Source organism: Nerophis ophidion, linkage group LG01 (assembly GCF_033978795.1).
Source record: "Nerophis ophidion isolate RoL-2023_Sa linkage group LG01, RoL_Noph_v1.0, whole genome shotgun sequence".
Classification (NCBI taxonomy): domain Eukaryota; kingdom Metazoa; phylum Chordata; class Actinopteri; order Syngnathiformes; family Syngnathidae; genus Nerophis; species Nerophis ophidion.
This window is the reverse complement of record NC_084611.1, coordinates 7,506,696-7,519,656: the sequence shown is the minus strand read 5'-3', so window position 1 is coordinate 7,519,656 and position 12,961 is coordinate 7,506,696. Positions and strand designations below refer to the sequence as shown.

The window sequence follows — 12,961 nt, the reverse complement described above, 5'->3', positions numbered from 1 at the left end:
TTTACCGGCTATGACAGACATGGCACAGAGATGTATGGATAACCTGCAGATGCATTTGCAACGATAGTCAACGAAATCACAAAGGTGGGTTTTGTTGATGTTGACTGCCAGCTAATCGATGCTAACATGCTACGCTAATCGATACTAACATGCTAAGCTAATCAATGCTAACATGCTATTTACCAGCGGTGCTAAAGCAGACATGGCACAGAGATGTATGGATAACCTGCAGATGCATTTGCAACTATATTACGTTTCCTTCCACCCACATTTAATGCGAAAAAAAAACTTACCAATCGACGGATTTAAGTTGCTCCAGTGTCAAAAGATGCGAAAGTTCTGATCGTTTGGTCCGCACATTTTACCGGCGATGCTAACGCAGCTATTCGGCCATGCTATGGCTATGAATAGCGTCAATAGCTATTCGCTCAATAGCTTCAGTTTCTTCTTCAATACTTTCATACTCCAACCATCTGTTTCAATACATGCGTAATCTGTTGAATCGCTTAAGTCGCTGAAATCCGAGTTTGAATCCGAGCTAATGTCACTATATCTTGCTGTGGTATTCCCATTGTTTGTTTACATTGGCAGCACTGTGTGACGTCACAGGGAAATGGCCAGTGTCTTCGCAGAGAGCCGAAATAAGGCACTTTAAAGCTTTATTTAGGGATATTCCGAGACCGGTATCATTTTGAAAAAAACTTCAGAAAATACAACAAGCCACTGGGAACTGATTTTTATTGTTTTTAACCCTTTTGAAATTGTGATAATGTTCCCCTTTAATTGCCCAGGTCTGATCTAACTATTCAGGAAAGGTTCGGATTTGCAGAAGACATGGGGTCATGAGGAGATAAGAGGATTTTTGTGCCAATCCCAACTCGTTTGAAAACCATGGATATTTTTTTATATAAAAAAATTCAGTGAAGTAATATTGAAGAGGTCCTGGGTTTGGGTGGGTGTGGCCACATATGAATAAAATACCCCAAACTAAACAACTGTTGGTTCTTCTCCCGTGTGCGTTCTTATGTGTGTCAAGGCGTCTGCATTATGATGAAACATTTTGCCGCAAACTGAACAACTAAATGATTTTTCTCCGGTGAATTTTATCGTATGTCGAGTCAAATCTTGTCGGGAAAAAAAGCTCTTGCCGCAAACTGAACAAATGAATGGTTTTTCACCGGTGTGTGTTCTCATGTGTCGAGGCAAATGGCTGGTTTGAGAAAAGCTTTTGCCGCAAACTGAACAACTAAACGGTTTCAGTCCAGTGTGCGTTCTCATGTGTCGAGCCAAAACTGCCCGAGAAACAAAGCTTTTGTCACAAACTGAGCATTTAAGGATTTTTCCTCCCGTGTGTGTCCTCATGTGTTGCGTTAAATGGCTCTTTCTTGTAAAACTTTTACCACAAACCGAACAATTTAATGTCTGTTCTCCTCTGTGCGTACTTATGTGATCGATCAAACTGATATTTTGAGAAAAGCTTTTGCCACAGACTGAACAGTTAAATGGTTTTTCTCCTGTGTGTGTTCTCATGTGCTGCGTCAAAGTGCTTCTTTGAGAAAACTTTTTACCGCAAACTGAGCAATCGAATGGCTTTTCCCCTGTGTGTGTCCTCATGTGTTCAATCAAACTTTCATTACGAGTAAAGGTTTTACCACAAACTGAACAATTATGGTCTCTCAACGGTTTCTCTCCTGTGTGCGTTCTCATGTGTGGAATCAAACTGCTCTTTTGAAAATAGCTTTTGCCACACACAGAACAAATAAATGGCTTTATTCCATTGTGTATCTTTATGTGTTGAGTCAAACCAAATCTGGAAACAAAGTTCTTACCACAAATTGAGCATTTAAATGGCTTTACTCCTGTGTGCCTATTCATGTGTTCAGCCAATTGTCTGTTTAGAAGAAAGCTTTTACCACAAACTGAACAACTCACGGATTTCTCTCCCGTGTGTGTTCTCATGTGTTCAGTCACGCTGCTCTTTCGAGAAAAGCTTTTATGGCAAACTGAACAGTTGAATGGTTTTTCCCCTGTGTGCGTTCTCATGTGCTCCGTCAAATGGTGCTTTTGAGAAAAGCTTTTACAACACATTGAACAATTAAATGTTTTTTCCCCCGTGTGCGTTCTCATGTGTCGAGTCAAATCGCTCTTTTTAGAAAAGTTTTTAGCACAGACTGAGCAGCTCAAACATTGTTTACCTCGCTTCTTTTTAGAACATTTCGAGTCTTTGTTGTCAGAGTCAGTCCTATCACCTTCGGAGTCTGTATGGCTGCTCAAAGTCACTTCAACCTCGTCTTCACCTTCACTACCTGAAAGTGGGGCTAAGAGGATGTCTGGTTGTGGTTTCTCTTCATCCTCTTCAGTCTTCACAGAGACAGCAGTCAGTGGCAACTTGGTGGGATCAGCCTTGTCCGGTTCAAAAAAAGACTCTCCTTTCTGAGTGATCCAGAATTCCTCCTCTTCTTTTTTAATGTGGAGTGGCTGTGGAGTCTCCTGCTTCAAAGTGGAGCTCACCACTGCCTGAGGGGGAAGTTCTTCTGGATGATCAATCAGCTGCTGGATGTCTGCAGGACACAACACATACACACTTTAGCTCAGACATGATCCATTAAAAGGGAACATTATCACAATTTCAAAAGGGTTAAAAAAAATAAAAATCAGTTCCCAGTGGCTCGTTGTATTTTTTGAATTTTTTTTCAAAATGTTACCGGTCCCGGAATATCCCTAAATAAAGTTTTAAAGTGCCTTATTTTTGCTATCTTCGAAACCACTATCCATTTCCCTGTGACGTCACACAGTGCTGCCAATGTAAACAAACAATGGGAATACCACAGCAAGATATAGTGACATTAGCTCGGATTCAGACTCGGATTTCAGCGGCTTAAGCGATTCAACAGATTACGCATGTATTGAAACAGATGGTCGGAGTATGGAGGCAGATAGCGAAAACGAAATTGAAGAAGAAATTGAAGCTATTGAGCGAATAGCTATTGACGCTATTCGGCCATAGCGTGGGTGTACCTAATGAAGTGGCCCAAAGCATGGCTGCCTTATTAGCATCGCCGGTAAAATGTGCGGACCAAACGATCAGGACTTTCGCATCTTTTGACACTGGAGCAACTTAAATCCGTCGATTGGTAAGTGTTTAATTCGCATTAAATGTGGGTATCTAGTTTCAAATGTACATACAGCTAGCGTAAATAGCATGTTAGCATCGATTAGCGTAGCATGTTAGCATCGATTAGTTGGCAGTCATGCCGTGACCAAATATGTCTGATTAGCACATAAGTCAACAACATCAACAAAACTCACCTTTGTGATTTCGTTGACTTAATCGTTGCAAATGCATCTGCAGGTTATCCATACATCTCTGTGCCATGTCTGTCTTAGCATCGCCGGTCAAATGTGAAGACACTTTGGTACATTCAATGGGGGTCTGGCGGCAGATTTCTTGCCAGTGGTGCAACTTGAATCCCTCCCTGTTAGTGTTGTTACACCCTCCGACAACACACCGACGAGGCATGATGTCTCCAAGGTTCCAAAAAACAGTCGAAAAAACAAAAAATAACAGAGCTGAGACCCGGTGTTTGTAATGTGAAAATGAAAATGGCGGGTGTGTTACCTCGGTGACGTCACGTTCTGACGTCATCGCTAAAAGACCGATTGACAGAAAGGCGTTTAATTCGCCAAAATTCACCCATTTAGAGTTCGGAAATCGGTTAAAAAAAAATACATGGTCTTTTTTCTGCACCATCAAGGTATATATTGACGCTTACATAGGTTTGGTGATAATGTTCCCCTTTAACTATTTCTCTAGTTTCCTACAGGCTAAGCCAATTGATGCCAGCGTGTCTGATCGCTCGCGCATCTAACTCATTGCCCTTCACCTTTTCAAGCATCTTGGTTTGAACTCTTTGACTTGGCTGTCAATCAGCACCAGGTTTGTTTGTTTTTTTAAACCTGTCCTGTCCAGTCATGTAACACGGGCCCTAGGAGGTTAACCCCTTTACTACTGTCACCCCAGGTGGTCCTTGGCAAAGGCCTAGTACCTGACTGCCCCCTAGCTAGGGATACGGTGAAGACCTCTACGGCGGAAAACGGTAGATTTAAGACTGACCACAACGGCTGCGATAGCGGAAGAAGGCTGCAGCAGTAAAGGGTCCCCAGTCGTCTTGGACTCCATGCCACTGGACCCTGACCCGATTTCTGTCAAGGATCGTGTGGTGACTATCTGTGCACCAAACTCCCCACGTTAAACTAAGTCAAGCACAGGCATCCTCCATAAAGGGATACACCCCGACCAGGAGGATCGTCATACTCGTTCGAGTGACCGCCGATGATGATGAACAAAACAAAATAGTTCACTTCAATGCAAATATATTCTGTCCAGATCTACTCTTGAACATGAGAGATGTGAGATAATTCTCCTGTTGCATGATTTGTGTTTGACTTCATTAGATACTCGCCGTCACTCATTTAGCAAGGCTAATCGTTTCCAGGCCTGACGACGGTCAACACATTTCCGCAAAATAGGATTCTTTTAAATAACATTGGTAAAAAGCATAAGCAAAACTGTTTATGACCTGTTAACGAAAAGAATTAGGGCCCTCTAAACTTGAAATAACACCTGTATAGTCATTTTTACACTCGTTTCACCCAAAACAACAAGTAGCCTTGAGTGGGTTTTAATTTACATTGCAGCACTCCCTGGTTTTGATTGATTGATTGATACTTTTATTAGTAGATTGCACAGTACAGTACATATTATTAGTAGATTGTACAGTACAGTACATATTCCGTACAATTGACCACTAAATGGTAACACCCCAATAAGCTTTTCAACTTGTTTAAGTCCGGGCCCGCGTTAATCAATTCATGGTACAAATATATACTATCAACATAATACAGTCATCACACAAGTTACATTGAATTATTTACATTATTTAAAATCCGGGGGGTGGGATGTGGCGGAGGTGGGGGGGTTAGGTTTCGTTGATAGCAACCCTACAGTCATCAACAATTATATCATCTGAGAAATGGACATTGTAACGGTGTAAGTCTGACTTGGTAGGATATGTATAGTGAGCTCAGAAAGCAAAAGAACAAGTATATAGCTATATGTAACAGGTGTATAGGTGGGATGTGGTGGGGGGAGGGTCTAGGGTTGTAGGTGCCTGGAGGTGTTCTTTTAGTGCAGTTTGGTCAACATATTTCCGTAAAGTAGGATTCTTTTAAAGTGGAACATTATCAGCAGACCTATGTAAGTGTCAATATATACCTTGATGGTGCAGAAAAAAGACCATGTATTTTTTTAACCGATTTCCAAACTCTAAATGGGTGAATTTTGGCGAATTAAACGCCTTTCTGTTTATCGGTCATGTGGTGATGACGTCAGAATGTGACGTCACCGAGGTAACACACCCGCCATTTTCATTTTCACATTACAAACACCGGGTCTCAGCTCTGTTATTTTCCGTTTTTTCGACTATTTTTTGGAACTTTGGAGACATCATGCCTCGTCGGTGTGTTGTCGGAGGGTGTAACAACACTAACAGGGAGGGATTCAAGTTGCACCACTGGCCCCAAGATGCCAAAGTGTCTGCCGCCAGACCCCCATTGAATGTACCAGAGTGTCTCCACATTTGACCGGCGATGCTAAGACAGACATGGCACAGAGATGTATGGATAACCTGCAGATGCATTTGCAACGATTAAGTCAACGAAATCACAAAGGTGAGTTTTGTTGATGTTGTTGACTTATGTGCTAATCAGACATATTTGGTCACGGCATGACTACCAACTAATCGATGCTAACATGCTACGCTAATCGATGCAAACATGCTATTTACGCTAGCTGTTTGTACATTTGAAACTAGATACCCACATTTAATGCGAAACAAACACTTACCAATCGACGGATTTAAGTTGCTCCAGTGTCACAAGATGCGAAAGTCCTGATCGTTTGGTCCGCACATTTTACCGGCGATGCTAATAAGGCAGCCATGCTATGGGCCACTTCATTAGGTACACCCACGCTATGGCCGAATAGCGTCAATAGCTATTCGCTCAATAGCTTCAATTTCTTCTTCAATTTCGTTTTCGCTATCTGCCTCCATACTCCGACCATCTGTTTCAATACAGGCGTAATCTTTTGAATCGCTTAAGCCGCTGAAATCCGAGTTTGAATCCGAGCTAATGTCGCTATATCTTGCTGTGGTATTCCCATTGTTTGTTTACATTGGCAGCACTGTGTGACGTCACAGGGAAATGGATAGTGGTTTCGAAGACAGCGAAAACAAGGCACTTTAAAGCTTTATTTAGGGATATTCCGGGACCGGTAAAATTTTGAAAAAAATTTCAAAAAATACAACAAGCCACTGGGAACTGATTTTTATTGTTTTTAACCCTTTTGAAATTGTGATAAGGTTCCCCTTCAAATAACATTGGTATAAAGCATAAGCAAAACTGTTTACGACCTGTTAACGAACAGAATTAGGGCCCTCAAAACTTGCAATAACACTCATACAGTCACCTTTACACTCGTTTCACCCAAAACAGTAAGTAGCCTTGAGTGGGTTTTACTTTACATTACAATAGGGCTGGGCAGTATATCGATATACTCGATATATCGCGGGTTTGTCTCTGTGCGATATAGAAAATGACTATATCGTGATATTGGAGTATATATAGGTTTTCACGCAGTTACTTTTAGCTGCTGGCATTACACTACAGGCTCCTCCCACCCTTTGTTGTCTCTCCTTCTCACAGACAGCAAGCGCACCTTCTTAAGTACGTCACAGAGAGGTAGCAATGGGTAGCTTTAGCTGTGATGCTAGCGGAGCCATGCGAGTGGTGATACGAGAGAAAGACGGTGCAAATCTGGCAACAAATGAAGGAAGAATTAATTCCCAAGAAAAACAGCAGGGGGTCCATCGTCTGACGGTGGTTTGGCTTCAAGCAGGAATATGTCGAACAGACAACCGTAATTAGTCAAGTGTGGGGCAAAAGCATTGCTACAAAAAGTAGCATTACTGCTAATGTGCAGCATCATTTGAAAAGTCAACTGCTAGAGAATGAAGAGTGCTTACTCTGCATGTCAACATCTTCATTCGGTGCCGCACGCCCACACCATCAAAATGCCGAGGCAAACATTTCCGCATCAACACCAAATGAAAAAAAATTTCACAACAAAAGAAGATAAGTACCAGACAGCAATGGACGAACACTATTTGATTTCCAACCATGCAGCTCATTTTTATTTGACAGTTATTGAAATATCTTGTGTGACATCATGCAAAAAAGTGCACTTTATTTGTTTTTAACTACTGTAGTGGCGTTCTGTACAAAAAGTGCACTTTAATTTAGTGTTGTTTTGATGTGTCATCTTAGTGACATCATGCACAAAAGTGCAGTCGTAGCTTGTTTAAAATGTCTCTGAGAATCTTTCACTTTCTGTTTTGGAAATGACATGAATGTTTGTGCCATTGCTTAATAACTGTTTAATAAATACAATTTTGGCCCCAAAGGGAATAAGCAGTAGAAAATGGATGGATGGACTTTTGGTCAAATGACTTAGTTGTGGTTTCCCTCTCTGCATGAAAATTTAAAAGTAGCATATATTAATGCAGTATGAAGAATGTTTGTTTTAATGTAGACACATAGAATCATCATACTGCTGTGATTATATGCACCAAGTCTAGCATTAAAAGATTACAGTTGGTACAAAATGCGGCTGCTAGACTTTTGACAAGAACAAGAAAGTTTGATCACATTACGCCTATACTGTATATACCTTTATATACATATATACATACATATATACCTATACTGTATATACCTTTATATACATATATACATACATATATACCTATACTGTATATACCTTTATATACATATATACATACATATATACCTGTACTGTATATACCTTTATATACATATATACATACATATATACCTATACTGTATATACCTTTATATACATATATACATACATATATACCTATACTGTATATACCTTTATATACATATATACATACATATATACCTATACTGTATATACCTTTATATACATATATACATACATATATACCTATACTGGCTCACCTGCACTGGCTTCCTGTGCACTTAAGATGTGACTTTAAGGTTTTACTACTTACGTATAAAATACTACACGGTCTAGCTCCATCCTATCTTGCCGATTGTATTGTACCATATGTCCCGGCAAGAAATCTGCCTTCAAAGGACTCCGGCTTATTAGTGATTCCCAAAGCCCAAAAAAAGTCTGCGGGCTATAGAGCGTTTTCCGTTCGGGCCCCAGGACTCTGGAATGCCCTCCCGGTAACAGTTCGAGATGCCACCTCAGTAGAAGCATTTAAGTCTCACCTTAAAACTCATTTGTATACTCTAGCCTTTAAATAGACTCCCTTTTTAGACCAGTTGATCTGCCGTTTCTTTTCTTTTTCTTCTATGTCCCACTCTCCCTTGTGGAGGGGGTCCGGTCCGATGGCCATGGATGAAGTACTGGCTGTCCAGAGTCGGGGTCCAGGATGGACCGCTCGTCCAGAGTCGGGACCCAGAATGGACCGCTCACCTGTGTGTCGACCGGGGATGTTGTAATGGTTTGTGTTGTGGTTTGTGCAGCCCTTTGAGACACTAGTGATTTAGGGCTATATAAATAATCATTGATTGATTGATTGATTCAAGGTTAAGGCAAAATATGGAGATATATATGGTGTATCGTGATATGGCCTAAAAATACAGAGATATTGAAAAATGGCCATATCGCCCAGCCCTACATTACAGTACTTAATGGTAACCCGGAGGATCCTCCATGTCAGCGCTGTGGCCGAGGCTCAACCACTACGACACAACCACGATGTGGAAATACATTTGTCATACTTGGTAATTGCTCCAAGGTAGAAGTGGGCTTTGTTAAAGGTAACATAATCACCAGACCTATGTAAGCGTCAATATATACCTTGATGGTAAGTGTTTTTTTCGCATTAAATGTGGGTGGAAGGAAACGTAATATAGTTGCAAATGCATCTGCAGGTTATCCATACATCTCTGTGCCATGTCTGCTTTAGCACCGCCGGTAAATAGCATGTTAGCATCGATTAGCGTAGCATGTTAGCATCGATTCGCTGGCAGTCAACATCAACAAAACTCACCTTTGTGATTTCATTGACTATCGTTTAAATGCATTTGCAGGTTATCCATACATCTCTGTGCCATGTCTGTCTTAGCATCGCCGGTCAAATGTGGAGACACTCTGGTACATTCAATGGGGGTCTGGCGGGGGAGACACTTCTGCATCTTGGGGCCAGTGGTGCAACTTGAATCCCTCCCTGTTAGTGTTGTTACACCCTCCGACAACACACCGACGAGGCATGATGTCTCCAAGGTTCCAAAAAATAGTCAAAAAAACGGAAAACAACAGAGCTGAGACCCGGTGTTTGTAATGTGTTGAAAATGAAAATGGTGGGTGTGTTACCTCGGCGACGTCACATTCTGACGTCATCGCCTCCAGAGCGATAAACAGAAAGGCGTTTAATTCGCCAAAATTCACCCATTTAGAGTTCGGAAATCGGTTCAAAAAATAGATGGTCTTTTTTCTGCACCATCAAGGTATATATTGACGCTTACATAGGTCTGCTGATAATGTTCCCCTTTAAATGTTGTTACCCACATACGAAAAACGAGCAGCACTCTTTGAAACAGTATGTGAGCATACTTTTATTTTGAAGTGTCTCGTTTGGTCTGTCGACGGATGTAAGGAAGCTACTTCCGGGTATGAGTACACATTTTCTTAGATGCAATGAGAAGGGAGAAAGAGAGCGACTAAAAAGTGTCACAAGGACTTTAAGCGTTGGGGCTATAAGAGCCAGAAGATCACAATTTCCTCCTAAAAGAAGCATGCAGGCCAACAGGGTATTTGTTTATTTACTTGGTAAAATGTTTGATCCACATGCTGTTCATGTTATTATTTTTACGTTTGTAACGTGATTTATTTATTACAGTTTTCACTATGAATTTGAAGGGAAAGGAAGCCTTCAAATAAATCAGTTCAAGAAAGCCATTCAATCAATCAATCAATCAATGTTTACTTATATAGCCCTAAATCACTAATGTGTCTCAAAGGGCTGCACAAACCACTACAACATCCTCGGTAGGCCCACATAAGGGCAAGGAAAACTCACACCCAGTGGGACGTCGGTGACAATGATGACTATGAGAAACCTTGGAGAGGACGAAAGCAATGGATGTCGAGCGGGTCTAACATGATACTGTGAAAGTTCAATCCATAGCGGATCCAACACAGCAGCGAGAGTCCCGTCCAGAGCGGAGCCGACAGGAAACCATCCCAAGCGGAGGCGGATCAGCAGCGCAGGGATGTCCCAAGCCGATTGTGTCTGTGCTATTTGAAGGGAGTTACATGTTCTAACCTCACTAATGCCATTGCATCGTCTATATTAGATATATAACAATGGGCGGGCGGTTGTGGTTTTGATAAAATGTTGGTTCGGGTGAATGGCGGGTAGATGACGACTTTTGTGATGCGGTTGCGGATGAAATAATTGCCTATCCGCGCATCTCTTGATTGGATTATCCAGAGAATAGTGCTCGATACCGTGGTAGAGCGCAATATGTAGGTGTGGGAAAAAAATCACAAGACTACTTCATCTCTACAGAACTGTTTCATGAGGGGTTCCCTCAATCATCAGGAGATTTTAATGGAAGCATTCACATACAATGGTTTATATAGGGCACAGAGTGGGTGGGTACAGGCAGGTGTAGGGTGTGGTGTTTGGCTCATGTGTTACCTAGGAGGTGTTTCCGTCTGTGGCGGCATGTTGAAATGATTTCACTGCGCTTGTTGAGGGATGATAGATCTGGATGATATATAATAAACAGTTTCTCTTTTAACTGATGCAACCTATGCTTAAAAGAGAAACTGTTTATTATATATCATCCAGATCTGTCATCCCTCAACAAGCGCAGTGAAATCATTTCAACATGCCGCCACAGACGGAAACACCTCCTAGGTAACACATGAGCCAATCACCACACCCTACGCCTGCCTGTACCCACCCACTCTGTGCCCTATATAAACCATTGTATGTGAAGGCTTCCATTAAAATCTCCTGATGATTGAGGGAACCCCTCATGAAACAGTTCTGTAGAGATGAAGTAGTCTTGTGATTTTTTTCCCACACCTATATATATATATATATATATATATATATATACATATACACAAACCGTAAATAAACATGCACACAGAGTCATGGCGAAAAATATATGCACCCCTGCATTTCAGTCAGATAATGCAGTGGTTCTCAAATGGGGGTACGCGTACCCCTGGGGGTACTTGAAGGTATGCCAAGGGGTACGTGAGATTTTTTACAAATATTCTAAAAATGGCAACAATTCAAAAATCCTTTATAAATATATGTATTGAATAATACTTCAACAAAATATGAATGTAAGTTCATAAACTGTGAAAAGAAATACAACAATGCAATATTCAGTGTTGACAGCTAGATTTTTTTGTGGACATGTTCCACAAATATTGATTTTAAAGATTTTTTTTTGTGAAGAAATGTTTAGAAGTAAGTTGATGAATCCAGATGGATCTCTATTACAATCCCCAAAGAGGACACTTTAAGTTGATGATTACTTCTATGTGTAGAAATCTGCATTTATAATTGAATCACTTGTTTATTTTTATATATTTTTTTCCAAATAGTTCAAGAAAAAACACTACAAATGAGCAATATTTTGCACTATTATACAATTTAATAAATCAGAAACTGATGACATGTGAAGTGAATTACATTTATATAGCGCTTTTCTCTAGTGACTCAAAGCGCTTTACATAGTGAAACCCAATATCTAAGTAACATATTTAAACCAGTGTGGGTGGCACTGGGAGCAGGTGGGTAAAGTGTCTTGCCCAAAGACACAACGGCAGTGACTAGCATGGCAGAAGCGGGGATTGAACCTGCAACCCTCAAGATGCTGCCACGGCCATTCTACCAACCGAGTTATACCGCCCATAGTGATGTATTTTACTTGGTTATCTCTTTTTTTCAACCAAAAATGCTTTGCTGTGATTAGGGGGTGCTTGAATGAAAAAAAATGTTCATCGCTGAAAAAAGGTTGAGAAGCACTGAGATGATGCAGCACTGCGGACTAAGCAAGTCGGCATAACACTGCTCATCTCCTACTCTTCTCCAAAATCCGTCATTTCAAATAATTTCCCTTGTCTTCCACTTTCTTCATGTGACTTTTGCATTCTTTCATCTCCTCTGATGTGAACTCCACTGCCTTCTTCAAGCTAACAATCATGGCGCCTCTTTGTTTACATTATTCAGCTACGTCGGTTCGTTTCTCATCAACGCTCTTTACTGGACTCCAAAATAGCTTTCGAATTATGAAACTTTGACTCACTCACCTTCATCTTCCGTCTTTATCTCCGTCGGTGATTTGCTGGAAGTTTCTGATTCCCTTTCACTTTCTCTTTGACATGACGTCGCCATCTTAGCATAGCAGTAGTCGTCCATCTTCTATCACGTCTTCACTACAACATCACTGCGTCGTGCCAAACTCCACTTCTGTGGGCTTTAGGAAAGACTAATATTTGATGTATCTGTTGACGTGCTTGCTGTGGATGTATGACGCGGTTAGGGCGGGAATGTGAAACATCTCTGGGAAACAACAGCCGCGCGGTCCGCCATCTTTCATCTTATCGTTCCCGACACGCACCCGTTTACGCATGCGCCGAACGTCAGCTGCTGCCTTTGTGTATATCTTTGTTGACTTTATTCGAAAAAACATTATTGAAGCAAAGCTCCGCTTGTTTCCATAATGTATATATATATATATACATATACATATATATATATATATATATATATATATATATATATATATATATATATATATATATATATATATA

At 40.8% G+C, this 12,961-nt stretch overlaps 1 protein-coding gene across 1 annotated transcript; it reads right to left on the bottom strand.

Annotated features, from left to right (window-relative positions):
• Nucleotides 1-378: 378 nt before the first annotated feature.
• LOC133541206 (gastrula zinc finger protein XlCGF57.1-like) lies at nucleotides 379-12,777 on the bottom strand. The gene is made up of 2 exons (XM_061884795.1): nucleotides 12,458-12,777; nucleotides 379-2,561 (listed from the first exon to the last, which is right to left on the bottom strand). The coding sequence occupies exons 1-2, from the start codon at nucleotides 12,564-12,566 to the stop codon at nucleotides 988-990; spliced, it is 1,683 nt and encodes a 560-aa protein (XP_061740779.1). The 5' UTR covers nucleotides 12,567-12,777; the 3' UTR covers nucleotides 379-987.
• Between the last annotated feature and the right edge of the window lie 184 nt (nucleotides 12,778-12,961).

Bases quoted from the DNA above. Each gene is read 5' to 3' on its own strand.
- LOC133541206 (XM_061884795.1), bottom strand. From the start codon at position 12,566: ATGGACGACTACTGCTATGCTAAGATGGCGACGTCATGTCAAAGAGAA. The intron at 2,562-12,457 runs GTGAGTGAGTCA...TGTGTCCTGCAG, and splicing joins GATAAAGACGGAAGATGAAG to ACATCCAGCAGCTGATTGAT.